The 22,011-nt window shown below is 38.1% G+C and overlaps 1 protein-coding gene across 1 annotated transcript; it reads left to right on the top strand.

Moving 5' to 3' along the window:
- The first annotated feature begins 6,792 nt into the window (after positions 1 to 6,792).
- On the top strand, positions 6,793 to 8,439 carry LOC126503660 (iron-sulfur cluster assembly 1 homolog, mitochondrial-like). Its single transcript, XM_050145499.1, has one exon. The coding sequence runs from the start codon at positions 6,808 to 6,810 to the stop codon at positions 7,195 to 7,197; it is 390 nt and encodes a 129-aa protein (XP_050001456.1). The 5' UTR covers positions 6,793 to 6,807; the 3' UTR covers positions 7,198 to 8,439.
- Positions 8,440 to 22,011: the final 13,572 nt, after the last annotated feature.

Raw genomic sequence — 22,011 nt, 5'->3', positions numbered from 1 at the left:
AGTTTTAGAATTGGATCTATTTTTTGTTTGTTTGTTTGTTTGTTTTTCCAGACAGGGTTTTTCTGTAGCTTTGGAGCCTGTCCTGGAACCAGCTCTTGTAGACCGGGTTGGTCTTGAATTTACAGAGATCTGCCTGCCTCTACCTCCTGAGTGCTGGGATTAAATGTGTGCACCACCACTGCCCAGCTGGATCATTTATTTTAAGTGATCACAAAATCTGCTAGAACAATGGTAGGTTGTGATACAGGATGTTTTAATTTTCCTTTTGGTAACTTTCTAGGGGTCACGTGAATTCAAATTTTTAAACAAGATGCCAGAGAGACCATTATTTAGGTTAATTTTGCTTTGGTTGGCTGTGTTAACTCCTTCATGGGACATACTTCTACCTGGCTCTTCCCGCTGCCCTGTCTGGCTGGACCTTCACCTTACCCACATAGTGTTTTCCATCAGAGACACAGAAACAGCATAACTTCTTATCATCCCATACTCTAAACAATTGATTGGAATAAAGGGATGAAAACAGTGATTTGCTATTTATATGCTACATGTCTGTCCCTTAATTCAAAGAAAAAGAGGATTAAAAACAATGTCAATACATGTAAAGTATATTTGGGGAGTGGGTGTTTCTGAAATAAATACCAACTACTCAATCAAATGATGTTGAAACTATTATCCTTTATATATATTTCACAGGGCATCCTGCATTATATCTTTCCTGATAGATGAAGTATACATCTCTTTATTTGCTTACTTATTATCATCTTGCATCTTTTTGTAGAAATCCATTCAAGGCAAACAATTATCTGTTGACATACTATATTTGCATCTTGAATTTAAACTTCTTGTCTACCAAGTAAATTCTCTTGAATTGAAATAGTTTGGGATGTTCCCTGTGAAAAACTCTTTTCTCTTTGGTGAACATCCTCTCACTTAGGGAGAAAGAATGAACACACGAAAGTATGAAATGCTTGCTAGTGCACAGAAATCATTAATTACAGCTTCCCTAGGCGCAGGATGTGGGGTGACTGTATGGTGATTAACCCAAGCCTTTCCTTCGTACCCCTCTATTTCACTGGTCTCCTGTATCTTAACATACTCTATTAATTCCTCGATAATGAATGATTGATAGGATCTTAGCGTGTCATTAGTTGAAGTACCCTATATACGCTCCACTCTCTTACATCTCATTTCATTGATTAACTCTTATTCATCCCTTAAGATGTCCCTGGCAAATCACTCTTCCTTAAATACCTCCTTGCTCTCTTACCTGAGTACCTCCTTCACTCTGTCTTGAAATGCTGACATCAATTTGCTACACTGTGCCCTAATCAGACTATGTGTCATACTACTAAACCTGTGATCTTTCAGAGTCCATAACCTTATTTTACTCCTTTGTTGAATCAATTAATAAAAGTACCTCTCAGATAAGAATTTAATAAGTTTACTGAATGAATTAATCATAGGACTAAAAGACTGGTTTCTATATGCTACTTCTAGATTTTATTAGGAGCTTCTTAATGCATGCCCCAAAGTAGGACTTGGAATCTGAGTTGAACTGATGTACCATCCCACTGTCATTCTCCAGTGAGTTCTGCCATATATCTGAGGTTGGGATTGGGTACTAGCAACTAAAGTTTTTGCCACTTAAATATTTGGACTATCTACACAATTAGACACCACGTATCTCTTACTGCTAAAACTTAAAGAACTTCCTCCAATTACTTCTCAAGAAAAGATAAAGTTCCCTTCTGTTCATCATATTTGCAAAAACCATGGCAACCCTGTGTCTTATGTAACTGTAATATAATCTGTTGTACTGTAGTGTTCTATATATCATACTATCAATATATGCTCATTAATTGTGGAATTGGGTATTCTGAATATTATATTTCATCTTCCTTCATGACTGTTACCATTCAAGTCATATTGTAGTAAGCAATAACTATTAAGCTTTTGAATTCTGAATTAGTTTATATTAAAGGAATAAGGCCCTCTAGGGTATTTTCTTCCATATGTGTGTGAAGAAACAGTAAAACAAAAAATATCAAGAATTACAAAAAAGCAATATCACTTAGAGTATACAAAGACTCTTTCATAATTTTATTTGAGATTCTGTTTTCTTACTAAGAAAATGGGGAGATTAATCTTATACTTTCTGAGATAATTTTCAGTGGCCCAACATGCTACCTAATTAGCCCATGTTTAAATCATTCTGTATCTTAAATGTATCATTAAATATGTAGGCTGTAGTAACAACAAAACAGAAAAGAATAACGTTAGTGTTGCACCAGTTATATGCGTTGTATATTCATTTCACTCTTCTTCAATAGCATGTTGTTAGTAGCCTTTTTAAACTGGTAATGAATTGAAATAGAAAATGTGAGCACTAGAAGGTTTTCTGCCTAAACCTTTTTTAATTGTTCTGTTTTCTATATGATAGAATATTTTTGTAGAAAATTGAAATAGAGTTTAAAGCTGTCTTCATGATGAACATGCTATGAAATGTAAGTACATCTATCCTGAATATATTACAATATATAAGTGGATTTTTATGTGTTTGCAGTAGAGCCTAAATGTTTTCCAAAATTTAAAACATGTGTATTTGCATATGCATAAACTTATTATTTGCATGTGATGCATAATGTTGGTAGTACTTCCAAAGGGGCTGACAACTAAGAAAGTAAGGGGTAGAAGGTTTATGTGATCATATTCTCACAGCAGTGCATACATACACAAATGTATGAGCATGTGTACACATACACATAATCACACATGCACATACAGGCACATGCATGGGAGTGTGCACACACAATGCATGTGTATGTACACACAGACACACACACACACTGTTAAGGCACAGAAAAAAATCAAACATTTTTTTTGTTTGAAATAGCACCAATTTCCATGTCTTGATCTTCATTAGCTATGTTTTCATTTATTGTATCTGTGGAAATCATGATTTTGTGACTTTTGAAGCCTTCCAGCAATATTATGAAAAGATTCTAGCAATTCCACTTTGGGGTATGTACCCAAAGGATGATCAATAATACCACAAGGACATGTGCTCACCTATGTTCATAACAGCATTATCTGTAATAACCAGAACCTGGAAACAACCTCCTAGATGCCCCTCAATCGAGGAATGGATAAAGAAAACGTGGTATATTTACACAATGGAGTACTACTCAGCAGTAAAAAGTAATGACAACTTGAAATTTGTAGGCAAAGGATGAATCTAGAATAAAGAAACATACTCAGTGGGGTAATCCAGAATGGCAAATATCATATGTATTCACCCATAAGTGGCTTTTAGACATAAAGCAAAAAAAAAAATACAGCCTACAATCCACAACCCCAGAGATCCTAGACAACAAAGAGGACCCTAAGAGAGACACACATGGATCTAAATAGGAAGGAGAAAAAGACAAGATCTCCTGAGTAAACTGTGAGTGTGAGGGTCACAGGAAAGGATAAAAGAGTAGAAGTGAGGAAAAGAAGGAAGCAGAGAACAAAATGTATAATGAAATAAAACAATAAAAAAGGACTCTGAAACATTTAGTAGACATCTTATATTTGGAGATGGAAATTTCAGTTTATCTTAATTCTTTCACTTATCCTTATCTGACTTTTCCATGACTTGGCTGAAAGCTGTCCCTCCCACCATCCAGAAATTGTGTAATACTATGGAATGGTAGGACTAACAGCAAAATAGAGCCTGTGTTACCCATTCACCACACAGCCACGGACTAGCTATAAAATGGTAGACTGAGATAATGGCATTTAGCTACAGAGAATTAATCACAAGGATGATCCCAGATACTTTGTTTGTAATCCTTCTCCACCTGGATGATTACCTTATATACCAACACTATTTTTGGTAGCAAATAAAGAGTAACAGTACAGGGAACTTCTGTGTTATTTATGAAATATAAATTCACATGTATATCGTGTTGCTGATGTTCTTTTCACCAAAGCTTACTATACAATGATCAGATTTTTAGAATGGTGACATTCATTTATAATTACCTTCCCATCATCTCAACCTTGCTAAAATTCAGAAAATTACTTAGGTAAAGATAGAAGGGTGCTATGTTTCAAAACATTACTACAAACCTGTCCGTTAATAAGGGCTCCAAAGAGTCTTCAAATTGCAGTCTATCCACGCAATTTCTAGTTACAGATGAGAATGGAGATCTATCTAATAACCAGATTTTCAATCATGTACAATGTCAGCTCTGAGGCGTTAGATACAAGTCAATACTCTCTAGAAAACATATTGCTAACTTTCCCGACTATTGTTCATTCTGGAATTTTGAAACAGGAAAAAAAATATTAAGAGTTCTAGGGTCACAGAGGCAGCTTACACATTTTTTTAGGAAGTTACACTGTTTTTCTCTGCAATCCGGCAGCAAGTTTAGCGTGTGCCAATCATTTTGTCCTTGCCATTGAAGGTAGACTCTTCAGAGAATTACTGTAGCACTCACAGAGGAAGAAAGTAAGTAGTGTTCTCAAGATACTGGGAAAGTAAGGAAGCTAGCAAGAAATAAATGTCCCCTTGGATGTGTAGCAAGAGGTTCAAATTATATATTCAACCACGGGAAAAAAAGGAATCAGTATTTTGTGCCCAATACTAACTAGGTCATGTGTTTAGAACTTGCTTTTTCTTATAGATGATGAGATAAAGGAAGAAGATGGCAATGTCTTTTCAACTCTTTCCTGAGGCTCAATTTCTTTTCTTCAATTAAAGAGAGCTTTGATTTTTGGAGTCCTGGCATTTCATTTCTATACTTTTGTTAAATTTTAAAATAGTTTCATTCAAATAGAACATTATGGATATAATAAAAAAGGGAACCTCTTTATTCAGTATTCTTCAATTTTAACCTGTTTCCAAAATGCAGTAATAATGTCACACCAAATGTATTCTAAAGACTAAATAGCTTATGTTTTCCATAATTCTCCCACCCCTTTACTTAAGCAGAAACAATGTTATAAATGGAGCTCTCTTTATTCTGAAGCTTAATAAAAATGAAGAGCACATTCTTTGCAGTAGATAAACACAATTTGTGAAGTGTACAAAATTTTTAGGTATAAACATGATGTCTGAAAGAATGCCTTTTAAATATCTTAGGAGACACCATCTGCAAAAAAAAAAAAAAAATGAAACCTGCCATGGTTAGTGGTTCAGAGCTACATCTGAGAGCATTTGAGTCCTCAACAAATACGAGGCAAGAAAGAACAATGTTGGGTTGACAGCTTGATAGATACTGATTGCTTTGACGTGGATTTTCCTGGTGCAGAAGCTTCAGCTGCACCTTATCTGTCATTTTCACAAACACAGCCAGTGCATTCCTTGCATACAGAATGCTTTCCGGAAGAAAGTGACATTGACAAACAACAGAATTATTCTCACAATGATCAATTTGTTGAGTGTATATATCATGTTAAGGCTAATCTGTTTGGACTAATTAAAAGGATTAATAGCAGAAACTAGGATGAATCAATAGAATAGAGTTAAACCATCCAATGTAATACAGGAGAAGTGGCTAATAGTGATGCATTCATTTGCATGCTGAATGTTTATTAACCTACACAAACAGGGTAGGTTATTAGGAAACATCTTTCAATTTCCTGTCTGCATGTGTTTGCTCACATGTTCTGGGTCACTTGCTACATGCTCTGTAAGGTGCATTTTAAATGTAATTCTGAAGCACTTCCATGCTCAACAGCAGGGGAAACCTTGTATTTATATAAATGATTGTTATCATGTTTCTCTCACTAGTTTTGAGGAGATTCTTGCCTTTTTATTGCACTCACATTTAATGTAGTGTTCCAGTACATATATTTTCACCGTCTTACAATCCAGCAAATATCATGAAGATATAAGTTCTGCTTGTATTGAAAGCAGGGAATTCAGTTTCATTATTGCTCGGTATTTGGAGCAATTGATATAGCATAACAGAGCCCCAATACAGCTTCTAATATGGGTCACCTTTAAGAATAATCAAGAGAACTTACTGATTTTAATCTAAAGTTATCTATACCAAAAATAAGATTTGGGTGGAGGAAAAGAGAGGTCAATGTATCAAAAGGAAAAATTATGGAATTTGTCATTATTTGGTGTTGTACTAATGTGGAAAAGTAAAATGAAGATCTTGTGAATAGTTTATAATGTATTCTGCTCAACATGGAAACCTTCCTGTGACTCATGTCGATTTCTATGATGGCTTAGAATTTATTGGGCTTTGAATAGATGTGATATACCAACTACTTGCTTCTGTGTCCCTCTGGTGCCCATTTCCTTGACATCAGAGTGTCATTCACTCTCATTCTCAAAAGAAGCACACATTCGCCTTACAAGCTCGTGCTATCTCTGTTTTCTTACACTTAAAAATTCCTCAGGTAGAAAGATATAGCCTGTGGACACTGAGTAATGCTTACCGCATGTCAAATGTTTCATCAATAAATGTATAAATCGGGCTTACATGAACAAAATGTAAGTGAACTAGCTTTTATGAGTGGTAAAGTATGTGTGTGTGTGTTTGGAACCTGCAAAGATTTGTCCAGGAACCCAGGCAGGCAGTTAGGGATCCACAGGCAACAGCTGATACCACACTTTCAGCTATTAGTACAAAATTAACACATTACGGAGGGCTCATCATTGCTGAGGAAGCTAATTGTGGGAACGAATTTTATTGAGACAAATTTCATTGTGCAGAAATAGAATACCGGGAAAGAGCCAGCCGTGTCCATGGAGCGAGGCTGAGGGGTCACGCTCCGGCCCGAGGCTGCGGGCGCCGCGCTGTGACCATGTCGGCGTCGTTGGTCCGCGCCACCGTGCAGGCCGTGAGCAAGAGGAAGCTGCAGCCCACGCGGGCGGCGCTCACGCTGACTCCCTCAGCTGTGAACAAGATAAAACAACTTCTTACAGACAAGCCAGAGCATGTGGGTCTGAAAGTTGGCATGCGAACCAGGGGCTGTAATGGCCTCTCTTACACCCTGGAGTATTCAAAGACAAAAGGAGATTCTGATGAAGAAGTTATTCAAGATGGAGTCAGAGTGTTCAACGAAAAGAAAGCACAGTTAACACTTTTAGGAACAGAAATGGACTATGTGGAAGACAAACTATCCAGTGAGTTTGTTTTCAATAACCCCAACATCAAAGGAACTTGTGGCTGTGGTGAAAGCTTTAACATTTGAAACCTCAGGACTCCAAGCTCCGGGAGAGCCGGGATCTACCTGGGAGCTTACTGAAGAAATGTGACTGTCATGTTTCAGAGTTTATGATGTGCGGCCACCTCAGGGGGGAATAAAGTGATGCAGGCACTGTGCTAATCCCGAAAAGCTGGTATCTGTGTTGTCTGTAAAGCCCAGAAACTGGGAAAACATTGTTTTCTTTAGGTCATTCTCCTGTTCTGTACAGAAAACCCCTGCGCTGCTCTTAACTCTGTAGCTTTGTTCTTTGTGCTAGGACCAACTTCGTGGCCATTGCTTTGCCGGGAGCTGAGGGAATGGGTAACAGGTGTGCACCCAAAAATCCTAGTGAGTGGATTGAGACGTCATCTCCTCGCCCCCTTCTCATCTCCCAGGCAGGACAGCTGTGGGTAACAGCATAGTGGTCCCTCATTTCCCTCACATTTGCCATGGCCTTTTACACTTTATTAGAAATATGATCATCGGACGCCTTCTTCCCGCCCTTCAGTAGTTCCAGATTTCTGAGTGATGGTGTCAGAAGGTGGGAGCTGCCAGACCTGGTCTCGACCCATCCCCTAGGGCATGCTTCGAGATGGTTGGTTTAGACCTTTCCATTGGAAGCTGTGACAAACAGCCAGCTAGCTCACCACACTTAACCCTGGTAAGTTAGAGAGCTAGGACCGTACCCAGCTCTCCCTTCCTCACAGGTGACCCCAGTACTGTATGAGACACTCAGGAGGTGAGTGGTGCCTGCCTTCCATGCCTGGGCAGCATTTTGATAAGACCTTAATTTATAGACTGCATTTGTTTTCTTCTGAATGGAAGAGTCTTATTTAAGCTCTTTTGTTTGAATTGCCATCTTGCTTGTTCAGAGCTTTGAAACCATAGTTTCTTACAGAGATCCTGCAGCAGAAGAATTTACTCTTGGAGCACAGCGCCTATGGAGCAGACATGGAGGTGTCTTCTTAGTTCCCAATACACATATATTTCCTGGTTCCTAAATGAAATTGCTGAAGTTTTAACATTTTTTAACACCAGTTTTTTGAGTCATCATTTTGCTGTATAGTGTAGGCCATCCTGACTGGCGACCCTCCTGCTTCAGCCTTCTGAGATATGAGCCACCATACCTGAATCCCAAGTTTTTCTTAAAAGTGATCTTAACTTGACCTGTGTTTGACATCTTAAGTAACCTGTGAGTTCTTTTGTGGAAGGCTGTTTTTCACAAAGTAGCTGTGTTTCATATTTGCGCTATTTACTAAAATTCCTACCACCAAAATGCACCACCTTGTAGTTTTACATGATTGTTATAAGTTTATCATGAATAGAATTGTTGATACATTTTAATTTGTGCAATATTGTATGTAGAGATTGAGTATCAATTAAAAAACTTACTTCTCTGTGATCCTAAAAAAAAAAAAAAAGAAAAGAAAAGAAATAGAATACCGGATTGAGTTTATGAAGCCAGAAATCAAAAGACTGGATGCCCAGGGAACAGGGTGGATATCATTAAGCCCTGCTACATTCGTTTATTTTCCTTCTGTCATTAAGAAGCGCTGTACTTTGAAGAAACATGAGGGCTTTGGACTTAGCTTCCCAATAACCCACCACTACAAAACACAACCCTTCGGGAATCAGATGGACTTACAGGTCAGTAATATGAGTTTTCCAAGTACAAGGCAGCGGGAACCACCTCTGTAAATCAGTGTGCCGCAGCACACGGAGCTGAAGTGCACCCTGCCAATGTTTACTCTTTTCTCTAGAAGTAGCCCCCCCTTTTTTTCTTTTTTTTTTTTTTACCCATTATGTGAATTTATTGCCGACAAACTATGCCACGGCTTGAGAAACTGAACTCCCATATTTATCCATAGAAGAACATGGTGATAATCTCCATCCTGTCTTCAAAGATATATTATATGCAGCTTTCTACCAAAGGGAGGAAATGTATTGCTTTCTCTGTGCTAGTTAAGCTTGGATCTGCCTGGTCTATAAAATGTCAGGAGCTATGAATTGTACTGACACCTGCACACGTTTCTGAGCTGATTCTTCTGTACGCTAGGGATTTGGCTTCGAAGACAACATTCTTTTTCTGCTTCGGTGCCCAGCCTGCATTTCTCATAACTCCACAAATAAAATCGTGTACTAGAGGCATGATGAATGGCATTTTAGAGATAGGAACTCAGGACAGATGGTAAAGGTTTTGACCAGACTACAAGCCACAGATAATAGTATCCCCCACACCTTATTATACTTGTATAAAATTTGAATATATATTTCTCAAAGTAAAATTTTCTAATGCCTTATAACTATAGAGATATAAGATATTTTTCCCACTGTTATCCTATAAGGTTGGGACTAGGAAGATAACTCAGTGACAGAGCACTTACCTAGCAATCAGGAGTCCCTAGATCAAATCCTCCGCATTATATAAATGAACAAATTAATCCATAGTATCAGAATAGTATGTCATCTTTTTTTGCAGCGTAAGATAGAGAGCAACCAATTTTGTATGTCTATTTTAACTATGAGAAAAGTTCCTACATATGATAGACGATCTCTTAAAAGCTATATATAAAATGACTGTATATAGTATGTAGTTCTTAATTCCAGCCTTCTTTCCCTGACTGAAATTAGATTACTTGCTAACCAAATGTAAACAGTCATGAGAATGATTAAAATTATTAAATATTTGCTTCTGGCCATTATGCATCAGAGTACACAAGGCTGAGTTAGAAGGAAATGGGCACACCATGATACCTGCAATGCCTTTGTCTTTGTCTTGGAGTACGTTCATCTTCCTGTGCAGAATGGGGTCCTGTAAGGAGAGCATTCAATAGGTAAGAAGACAGAGACTCAGGCTTAGGTAGGGTAGATGAGATTTGAGAGGAACTGATGGAGAGAGGGAAGGAGTGAGGGGGTCCCTGAGTCCGTTGCAGGAAACGCAGGCAAACAATTGGTATGTTTATCCATATGTGAATACATGGTGAGACTCTGTATTAGTAGTGACCTTTCGGAAAGCAGAAAGTAAAATGATCACTGTTTGTGCTCAGGACAAAGACATATAGAAGCCCATCTAGTGAGAAAAAGACTGTCATAAATGCTGAGAACTTGCCAGAGAGACCACAGGAAGCCTCTCCTCAGCGGGAGCAGCACGTCATCATTGAAGAAAAATGTTCCCTGTGAGCCTGGAACTGTAAAGGAACCCAACAGTGACTCCATCACTGACAGAACTCAGATTTTCCTTAAGAAAGACAAATAAACAGAGAGAACATATACACAAAGGAATACAGCCGAAACTGCCAGAAATAAAAGGCAGTGAAACATGAGCCATAGCAAGAATAGCGAGCAGTGCCTAGGAAGTGACTCAGAGCTACTCGGAGATTTTGTTAACATGCTAGGACTTTCAGCCAACTCCCTTGACTTTAATGAGAAATTTAAAAACAAAACAGGAAGACGAGTTGAAATTATACCGAAAAAGTGCTAAAGAGAATTTCTATAGCTAACATCTGAACATATGAGATAAAAACACTTATTGAGAGAAATATGCATAAAATACTGTAGGAGAAACTGCTGCTGCTGAATAAAGACCATGAGAATTTGTACAAACTGAGTCTTTGGGCTTTCGAGGCAGGGGGACTTGATTGGGGGAGGGGGAGGGAAAGGGGAGGAGGTGGCAGGGAAGAGACAGAAATCTTTAATAAATAAATAAAAAAAAATTGAGTCACAAAGTAGCAAGTTGCTAAGGTCAGCAAGTGGCTCAGCACGCCAAGTTTTCACTAAAATATATCTTTCCTGAAAACACTTTGTGTATAAATAAAAGTACAAACTACATATCAGGGGAAAGTTCTGGTATTTTTATCTTGTACTCAAAATAGTAAGAACGCAGTTCAAAGCTAAGAATACAAAAAGTTCGGCTCATAAAAAAAGGTGCAAAACACCTACATTGACACTATCCAAAAGGAGACACCGTGGCTAATAACTGTGCTCAGAGGTCATCAGAAAAATGAGTATTGAGCACTAGGTGTTATTCCTGCAAAATAGCTGAAACGAATCCAGTTTAAACTGTCGTCAGCGGCACTGTCATCTGAGAGCAACTGGGAGCCTCAAATATCATCACCACGGACAAACAGCTGCCTGTAGCATCATAGGAAGTTTTTGAAGTGTTTTTTTTTTTAATTTTCCGATTATCTGCCATGGATATTAAAACATGCCTTCAGATAAAGCTTGCAGCTAAGTGTTTTCATTAACTTTCTCCATAATTTTCATGAACTAGAAACAAACCTCAAATCTTTACCAATTAGTAAATAAATATATTATTATCCATGGGAAGACTATTAATAAGCACAATAGTATTGTTAGATGTCACTAGCTAATCATGGAGAGTAATAAAAAGAAGCATATTCCCCCCAAAATAAAAATGATATCCAAGCAAAATCCTGCCCAAGAATGCATATTGGAAAATGTATTCTGTTAGCAGAAAATTTTAGATAATGAATAACTAATTTACAGTGACAGAAAATAAAGCTATATTTGTGTTGTGTGCCTGTTGCTATATGTTGTTCTCCAGTGATTGTCTCCCAGTGACCTTGACACCAGTGGAGAAAATATCCCATGGTTAGTGGATGAAGGTAGAGGAAATAGAAAGACATATTTCTTAAAAGCTGAAAGAGTACTCCTACTGTATGTTGATTATTCTTTAATAAAGATGACAAAAAGAAATTACAAACAGTTGTATTCACTTACATTATGAATTATACATTCTCACTCAGAAATAGCTAAATATATGCCTTTTATGCTGTATGATTTTAATGTCTTATCCAATAAACACTATTTTCTTCTTCTATTTGTTTCCTTTGAGATGGGTCTTTGTGTACATCCTTGTGTATTGTGGAATACAACATGTAACACTATGTAGATCTGGTTAGCCTCAAACTCACAGAGATCTGCCTGCCTCTGCCTTCTGAGTGCTGGGACAAAGGGAAAATGTATGCCACCACACCCAGCTAAATATTTTCATTTTGAGTATTATTTGATTTTTTTTACCATTCTCTAGAATAAACTCCCTACTCACAGAGTTTAGAGAAATATTAAATTTATATTACACTTAGTCTTATTTTTTAACCAAGAATTTTCTGAAATTTGTGGTTCATATGTCCCTTATATCCTGGTTCTCCCGTTTCAACAACAGCTCCCCAACTTAAGGCTCTGCTTTGAAAGGTTACTGATTCAGCATCCCGACTGCAGCTTCCGCCTGCGCACATGAGTCTAACAGGGCTCTGGTGCCTACGTGCTGAACATGAGACCAGAGCAGGGATAGGCAGGAGACCTGAGGTGTGAAAACGCACCATGCTGAAACACAGAACAAAGGTAACAGGAACTTACACTGACGCCGGGGAGAAGCCAGGAGAACGGAGTGCTTTTGAAATGATTGTTTGGACTATTATTTTAACACTGCTTCTGAGGAACTCATTTTGCTTTAAACTTAGAGACACGGCAGTTAACGTCCTCTATTTTCCAGTACTAACTGGAGTCCTACCCGTCTACCTGGCCACTGGAATCACCTGGGAAGAAAACAACGTGAAGAGCTCATTCGCCGCACTTAACATCATGCTACCCTGAGAGCTATTGCGAAACTACCAAGTTTCTCTTTGGAAAGACACTGCCCCAGCATAGCCGAGCCATGTGGAGTCTGAGTGTTGCTGTCCTTATGGCTGTAAGCCTGTCTGTGGACGACCTCTGGAGCAGTCACGATAGGGTTTTACAGCAAGCATAAAGGACTTTAGCAATAATTTGCCCGCAGTTTCCTCGGGATTCCATAGCTTATTATGTTTTCCAGATTTTGAACTTTTTTATGTTTTAGGGAAATAAGTGAATATTTTATTTAAGAAACCAAACTTTGTTTAAGGGTCTTTCCCAGTGGTAGAATACATGTCTAGCCGACCCCACTCCACACACACACACACACACACACACACACACACACCTATTTTTTTCTTAAAAACAAGTACTATTAAGCACAAATCTAACAAAGAGAAAACCAAAATAAATGTGATAATATTGTTCCTGGAACCATTATTATTCTAAAAATAAATGCTATTATGTACAGCGATTATATACCTGCAAATGCCATGACTAAATATTAGTTGAAAATGCATATTTCAGGAGAGAAACAACCTAGTAGAGAGTATGGCCACACTAGAATTCTTGGAATAGATAAAAGTAAAGAAATAACGCTTGAGCAATGAAATCAGCTAGGGAACTTTCACAAAGATGCATCACAGCCCTTTCCTTAGCAAAGTATGTTTCTATTTTAGGAAAAAAGCATCACACCAGTAGCTACGGTTTATGAAGACTTTCTTTTCCTGAGACACTAGCTAATCACTTTGTAAAATTGGCCACATCTAAGTTCTAGTCTGTAGTGATATTTTGTTTGTGCTTTAATAAATATAGCTTGCCTGAAGATCAAAGTGCAGAGCTAAACCACTAGATGCCAGGCTGTGTTGGCTCACACCTTTAATCGTAGTACATGGCAGTCCCATGCCTTTAATCCCAGCACTGGAGAGGTGGAGACAGGAAGGGATGTGGCTGGGGAGAGAGGAATCTAAGACCTGAGGAGGCAGGAGTTCAGATACAGCCTGAGGTTTGATGGAAACAGATTTAGTCTGAGGTTGGCTTGAGGCGGTGCAGTTGGGAGACGCAGTCTAAAACAGTCTGAGGAGACAGTCTGAGGACAGAATTGTCCTTCAGTCTGGAGATTCAGTAGAGGTAAAAAGTCTCTCTAGTGGCTGGCTGCTCTGCTTCTCTGATCTGTCAGCTTTCCCCGGGTTTTTATTTAAAATATCTGACCCCGGGTTTTTATTTAAAAAGACCATTTAGAATTCGTGCTACATAGTCCACGCCTGATAAATAGGCAGAACTGCTTGTATTTTGTGACAATATAATTATTTGCCTTAAATTTAGTCGCTAATTTACAAGTACTTTAGGCCCAGATTTCATGTCCTAGGAACACAAACATAAAGGTGAATAAAACAGAAATGAATAACTCTCCTTTATATATATATATATATACACACACACACTCATCTTGGTTTTGCCTTCAGAGTAGTCAAAAAAAGGTGGCATTTAAGTTAAAACCAGGACAAAAAGGAAGAATATTGTTTATAGCACTGAAATGTCTAGATCTTTATGGGTCAGAATGTTACAGAGCTGAGGGTGGCTAGGTCACGGTGGGTCAGGAGAACAGCATAAAGCAAGAGGGCTAGATATGTGGGCTAGCCATGATAATGAGTGTCTTCTGAAGGGATTCAAATGTTCAAAGCTTGGTATAAAGTCATGAAAAAGTCATGAGAAGGATAGAGAGTATTTCTTGCGCATTTTCTAGAGTTTGGTGCTGAGTGAGTGGTCTGAGGGAAGTTCCTCCAGGGATTCTGTCTCTGTGTGTTGGTTTCCATTTGCATATGAATGATAGAGATGTGCAGACAGAAAGGAATGTATTTAAGGACGTTAATGACTGAATTTGTGAAGAGAGACAGAAGCAAATCAAGAGATAAGATGCATTTGGGGTGCTGTTGCTGGTTCTGTTTGTTTTCTTTTCCACTTACATAATGACTAGAAATATACCAGACTGTGGGAAAATCATTTTCCCAAGACCACTCAGACACGAGTTCTAAAACTTAAAGACAGTTTCATCTCATAACCAAGCATGTATTCTGAGGCCACCACATGAGTTTGCTACTAGTACCCAGCTTGTGCTTGACGTTTCCCCCTTCCTAAGGCAAAATTAGCTGAATGGAAATTTATGGTTTGGAAGGGTCCAGTAGCAATGTAATCTTCATTAGAAAAATGTTCACATAAAAGTGTATTCATGCCAAGCTTTTTATCCCCCCTTATAGGGAAGATTATCCAAGAAGTGATTGAAAGAATACAAGGTGATAACGTCTTGGTTAGTATGAAATTCAGGGAGCATGTTAAAATTGCATTCCTTCTTGAGATCCAAGTTTTACATGAGTGTAGCATGATTAATAAAAACCCAGACATAGATAATGGGATTCAGCTTAAAGGTTAGAAAAGCAAAACAGCCAACCACTGACTTTTACCTCCTCCTCAGTCCAAAACGGCGATCCTGCCTCCAGGAATTCTCAGAATGAGACTGTGTTTGAGAACTGTCTCCTCCTGCCTTATATTCTTCTCCTGTGCTGGGATTAAAGGCATGCACCACTACCACCTGGTTTCTATGGCAAACTAGTGTGGCTACTGCGATTAAAGGTGTGTGCTACCACTGCCTGGTTTGTAAGTCTGACCCAGGGCTAATGGTTTACTTTTGGATATTCGGGCAAGCTTTATTTATTAAATTACAAATGAAATATCATTACACCCAAGGTTATGATTATGGAAGGGAAAACACTGTGTTTGTCCTTTTGGAGTTCTATGAAGAAGAATGCTGTGGGGGAAACACCTATCCTCGCTGCTGGCTCAAATGACATCAGGGACAATCAGAAGACAATACTTCAGAAAAAGTAACAAGAAAGAAGAGATGTGATTGGCTTGACAGGGCCTCTTCGTGCAATCAGCATTGAGTGATGCACTCTCATTTTACCCCTCTAAGTCACAGAAGTACAAAAGAACACTTATAAACATCATCGCTGAAAACCTGCTGCCCTAACTTTTGTAAGAAGACTTACTTTCCAGTTAATCTGGGTGCTGTGGCTAAATTACTATCAAGTCAAGGCGAAGCCCCAAAATATCATCTTCTCCTAACAGAATGAGAGGTAAATGCCTTTTAAGTGGAAAGTTGTTGCAGTTTTAGAAAGAAAAGAAATCACTATATGCCAGTTAATAGCCAAGTTCATATTTATAGTCGGATTTAGAGAGGCTTTTAGGATAGGCTGCTGAAGGGAATCACTTTAAAATATACACCCATGCAGTTAAGGAAATGACAAGAGTCCTCTCCAATTGGGAAAATCTTTCATCTAAACAGAGGTCTTGTGGTTCTTCATTTCATTATTTGCTTCTGTGATAGATACGGGCTGTGCACTGTCATGTCCCAGGGTCCATGTAGAAACATGCATGTGCTTCCAGGCATCTGTTTCTAAGTCATGCCAGTAGTGAGCGCAGACAGCTGCATTTCTTTATATGCAATGATGTTTATGGCCAGGAAGGATGCATTGCCGAGCACCTCATCTTCCACACAGTTTTCCGTGCAGACATGCCTCGCAACTCAGTCATGCATTGTGGCAGTTCTCCGGGACGATTACATAAGGGCCTCTGTGAAGTCATGACCTCGACCATCTCTTGTCACCTCCAGACACATCACTTCAATCTGTTTTGATAACACCTGATTTGGGTCAGATATAGCTGAAGGCCTAAGAGACTGATACGAAATGGAAATCTATTCAGAATATAATTGCATATTCATGTGTATGTGTATGCCCGTACGTGTATATGCATATGCAACCTCCTTCTGGTTGTTATATAGTTATTTGAAAGAATGCGTTTCTATACTTCTACACAGTTTGTGTATTGACAAGTGGGACAAAAATGTCAATAATTTATAGAAACCATTTTTATTTTCTTATAAGTAATCTACATTTACCTATAGAACGTCCTATTCCTCTATAATAACAGTACTCATCAAGCTGAGTCTGAAAGACTGTTTGGTATCCGTTGGACCCTATCTCAACAACAATAAAATACTTTTTCATTTTAATATACCCTGTACATATAAAATGCAAATTTATAAGAGCAGAGTTTTTTGTGTTTCCACAAACAGAGCACAATAAAACACAACCGATAACATGAAGAAGAACACTATCCCCAAAAGCCTCTCCCATGCCCCTCGTCAGTCACAGACCTCTTTAACTCAATTACCTCAGGTCATGTCTCCTAACACCATAGATTAATTTCTCCTGTGCCGTCACTTTTTTTCAACTGAATCATGGAGTTTGTGTTCTTTTCTGCTTGTCTTGTTTTAATCTGACATGCCTTCAAGAACCATTACGTTTTTCAATAAGAGTTTATTTTTATATTCTTTTTTTTTTGTTGGTTGATTTTCTAAATTTTGTTGTTTTATTTTCTTTTGTTTTGTTTTGGTTTGGTTTTTAAGACAAGGTTTCTCTGTAGCTTTGGAACCTGTCCTGCAACTGCTCTTGTAGACCAGACTGCCATAGAGATCCATCTGCCTATGCCTCCTGAGTGCTGGGATTAAAGGTGTGTGCCACCACCACCAGATATATTTTTGTTTTTATTTTGACATATTCATTGAAAAAGAGTCCTTCAGAAAAGCTTTAAAACTTTATATACTACAAAATTACCGGAGGTATTTCAGTTTTCTTAATTCTCAAAAAAGCTAGGCAGTTCGTCTTTGTTATTTAAAATAAAATCAATCTGTTCTATAAAACATGGTGGCATATTTTTTTCCATTTACCCTGTTACTATAAACCATATATGTTAATATATTTTGTTGTAATGATATGTATTTTATTACTAATTTGCAATAATTCTGGCATGTTTTTGATTTATTGGCTTATTATTTCTTTTGAGATAGCTACCAAATATAGTCTTCATCTCAGGGAATGTGCATGTCTCTGGGGCTGAAGAAAACAATGCACGGTTGTTGTCCGCATTGGGCTCAGATCTTGATCGTTTTCCCTGCTCTTCTAAAGACTGTTACTTCTTATTATTATCCTGAGACCTATTCTTGTGCTGGAATAGTCTTCTGGATTCTAGTTTCTACTGAGGGTTAAATGCAAAGTTAAAAACATCTTGAGCACCCTCAGTGATTGTCCTCAGTACACATGACATTAAATTTAGTATGACGAGTCTGAGAAGTAGAGAAGCCAAAACCTAATCCATTCTAGGATGGGCATCCTTGAATCAACCTTGGCTCTTCCATCTTCTTTCCCCTCTGCCTTCCACAAAAAGGAAAATTGGTTATCCCATAGGAAGTCCAGAAAGATTAAAATAGCATTGATTAATTTCACCTTTGCTGCACAGAGAAGACGAAAGGCATGCTTCTGATTGATGTCCTCTGGAGTTATGGTGACTCAATGTGGAATGGGCTGCAGGATGAGCCTCCAGGGTTGAGAGGGGATGTGCTTTAGTCATCTCTACTTCAGTAAACACATAAGCCAGAAACTCTTCTGCCAACTATTCTTGCAGCTAAAGACAGAATTGATACCTACCGAGTTGAAGCCTCAGCTCACATTTAAAACCCAGCAAACGAAGGAGGTTGATGCAATAGAAAACCAGGTCATTCCTATCATCTATCTATTTCTGTCCTGTCTTGATTTCCCCAGCCTAGCAGGCTTCAGGTGCAAGTTAATTTATATTCAAAATAGCCCAAATTTTACTGCTTTATCACAGATGTCTCCCAGGGCAGGCTAAAAGAAATCTTACTGGCTTTTTAAAAGCACACACACACTTGGCTTGGAGGTCACCTGTCAATATCTCATCCGAATTCATGGATACTTAAAAGCCTGTGTCCAACTATGACCTTTTTTTGGCAAATATTGAAGTGGGAAATGTTAGCATAAGGTAAAAAGTATTACTTACCTAGTAAAATCAGTATTAGGTAGGGATTCTTAATTTTTACTCATCTTCCAATATTAGAAAATTCCCATGAAAAATATCTTTATAAATTTATAAGGATATAAATATCTTTGGACACATTGCATAATTTACAAGCAAGAAAAGCATTGCTTCATGTTCTTTTATACACTTGAATATTACATAATTTCAAAAGTCATGAATATTGCTATACTGTAAAAGAAATCAATTTAAAGTATAAAATAAAATTGTTCTTCACTAAGAATTGGCCATTTTAAGAGACAGAGGAAGAGGCGTGTCCCATGAGTTGTCATGTGGTGCTATCTGGATTAGATCACTTATAATGAATCTAATGATTTCAAAAGATTACATGATATTCTATTTTCTCTTTTGAGTCTACATAGCCCAAATTAGACTTCAACCCAAGAGCCTTTCTGCCTCAGCCTCCCAAAAGTAACATTATACCTACAGATTAGCTTGCAACCCCATATATTTTCATACTAAATAATGCTTTAGAATGTAGCAGAAGTTATTTGCCTTTTGAGTGAACATAGATGCATAGACAACAATAATCAAGATAATCTTATTGCATATTATATCTCCATGTTTTTCTTAACAGATTAAAAATGGTATCTGCTTCCCCTTTTGAAATATGGGCACTCCTGTGTTCAGTATTCAGTGTAGTACTCATAATGATATCTTTAGTGGCCATCAGCAGAAGGACATGTGGAGAGAGTGTGGCATGTATTGTGTGTCACACAGATATCTTCTTATTTGATAGATCTACACTATGATTACGCCTTTAAAATGAAGGGGAAACTACACTGACTATATGTTTCCCACACTTAAGGCCCAATACTATGGAGTGGAAGTGGAAAGAGTCTAAGAGCCAGAGGGTCAGGGACTGTGCGTGAGACTGTGTCATGCAAACTGCCTGGTTCACCTTCAGAAACTATACATCCTCACCAACATGACTGCCTAAGCATGAGCTGAATTAGAACAAAAGTGATCCATGGGCCCGAAAGCTATTGAACATGAATATGCACCAAAGGAAGCTATTAAGCTTAGTAAAGCTCCTTATTATGTTTGTCTTAAAAGCAAAACCTCTGTTATTTACACTCATAGTGACCTGTGTGAATTCATGCAATGAATTGACTCCTGGAAGCTTATGTCAAAAAACATAGTTAGAGAGAAAAGAATTAATAAAAGAAAAAAATAAGAAATACTAGGGCTGCAGTAATGGTACTCACATACTGGTGTCAAGTAACGGCTTTCTAATTTGGATGTCTTGCACATTCAACAGGAAGGAAAGCATGCCTGGTACTAGAAATATAACCAACTTCTTGGTGAAGTCATGCATCTTAGAAGAGCATCTACGAACACCACTTTGCTAGATCAGAATAATTCTTTACTACACATTAAATCTTATCATTATACCCACAGAGAAGTGGTGTCACCACTCATCAAAAAGGCATCTTTTTAGAGCAAATGAAAACCATCCCCCCTCCAAAAATAAGTAAATAAATAAAACACACAACTGTACACAAAGCAGTGATCGAGGAATCAGGAAGCCTAGACTTGGTGGATTTATCTACATGTACTTCCTGCATCTATGGCTCAGGCACATGCGTGGAACAGAGGACAGAATACTGCAAAACAATCTCTCCTAGAAATGGTTGCATAAATGATCAATTTTGTGGCTCAAACTACCTGAGGACTGGTATCATTTCCCTAAAGGACAAGCCAGCAAATACGTCAGGATTTGAGGTCCATAGATCTTTGTAGCTTGTCCTAAGTTCTGCTGTTATAGACTGGGTACCCACGGGTACCATATAAATTGATGACCATTATCTGTTGTTCAATGAAACATTATTTACAAAAATAGTTACATTTGACTAAAAGCAGCCTTTTCTCTGTCCCCAAGGAATCTCAGAAGAGGGATTTCTTGTTTCATTGAGACACTAAGAAGTCATGCATTCGGGAAGAATGAGGCTGAGTTAGGCGAGAAAGTAAGAGACTTTGCTACTTTAAACCCCTCTACTACTGGGTGTTATGATAGAAAAAAAAATGCAGGTTATATCTACCACACACTGTATTAATATAACAGATACATTTAAAGTAAGGAAATAGTGTCTGTGAGTGAATTAATAAATGAACGATTAAAGTAAATAAATAAACAAACAAACAAACAAATGATTAGCAGACACACTGGAAAGAAGTCTGGCATTCTGAGTCTGAGCCTCAAATTACTAGAAAAACAGTAACCAAACTCTGGACATAATTTAAAATTTCTATGATTTACACACACAAAAAGACACAAATAAATTACTTTTAACATTGTGTTTTTATCCAAATTACAACAGGCTAAATATTTTCAAATATATGACTAATACAAACATTATCAAGAAACTGCTTTTTCTCAGACTAATACAAACTGGTGTGTGTTTTACAATCACAATTCATCTGAATTTGAATTTTCTTTTGCTAAACAAACATGTCAGTAATCAGCTTACATAATATGCCTAAGAGGACTGCTATGGCCAATCTCAACACTCAATTGGATGAAATCTTGTTTCACCTGGAAGCCCTGGCTCTGGGCATAATTTCTAAGGATTGCCTTTGTTAGGAAGATGTAGGAAAACCCTTCCTATGTTCATACAATCACTTTGTTGGTGGGGATCGCAGATTGTATAAAATGGAGGAAGTGGATGAACATAAACATTCTTTGCTTCTTGATTATGGGTTCCTTGTCTTTAGCTGTCTCGTGCTTTTACTGTTGACTTCTCCACCATAATAGACCATAGCCTGACCTGGGAACCAGAGTGAACCTTTGCTTCCTGTCATAGTCAGTGTTCTGTTGCTCTAAAGAGACACCATGACCATAGCAACTCTTATAAAGGAAAGCATTCAATTGAGGTGGCCGACAGTTCAGAGGTTTAGTCTGTTGTCGTTGTGGAAAGCAGCATGGTAGCATGCAGGCAGGCATGGTGATGGAAATATAGCTGAGAGTTCGACACCAGGAACCAGAGCTGTAGGAAGCAGAAAGACACTGGGCATGGCTTGGGCCTTTGAAGCCTCAAAGACTTCCCCCAGTGGCAGATGTCCTCCAACAAAGCCTCACTTTTAAAAGTGTTACTCCCTAGTGATCAAGCATTCAAAGCTCTGAACCTATGGGGACCAGCCTTATTCAAACCACCACACTTCCTGAGTTGATTTTGTCAGGGTATTTTATCATATCAGCTGGAAAGGATCCATGACAAAGGCTAATACCATAACTAT

The sequence above is a fragment of the Alexandromys fortis genome, unplaced genomic scaffold (genome assembly GCF_014885135.2).
Source record: "Alexandromys fortis isolate MF-2015 unplaced genomic scaffold, M_Fortis_MF-2015_v1.1 scaffold_2_26212498_36691700, whole genome shotgun sequence".
NCBI classification, from domain to species: Eukaryota; Metazoa; Chordata; class Mammalia; order Rodentia; family Cricetidae; genus Alexandromys; species Alexandromys fortis.
The sequence above is the reverse complement of the archived record's forward strand: the minus strand, read 5'-3'. Positions and strand labels throughout refer to the sequence as shown.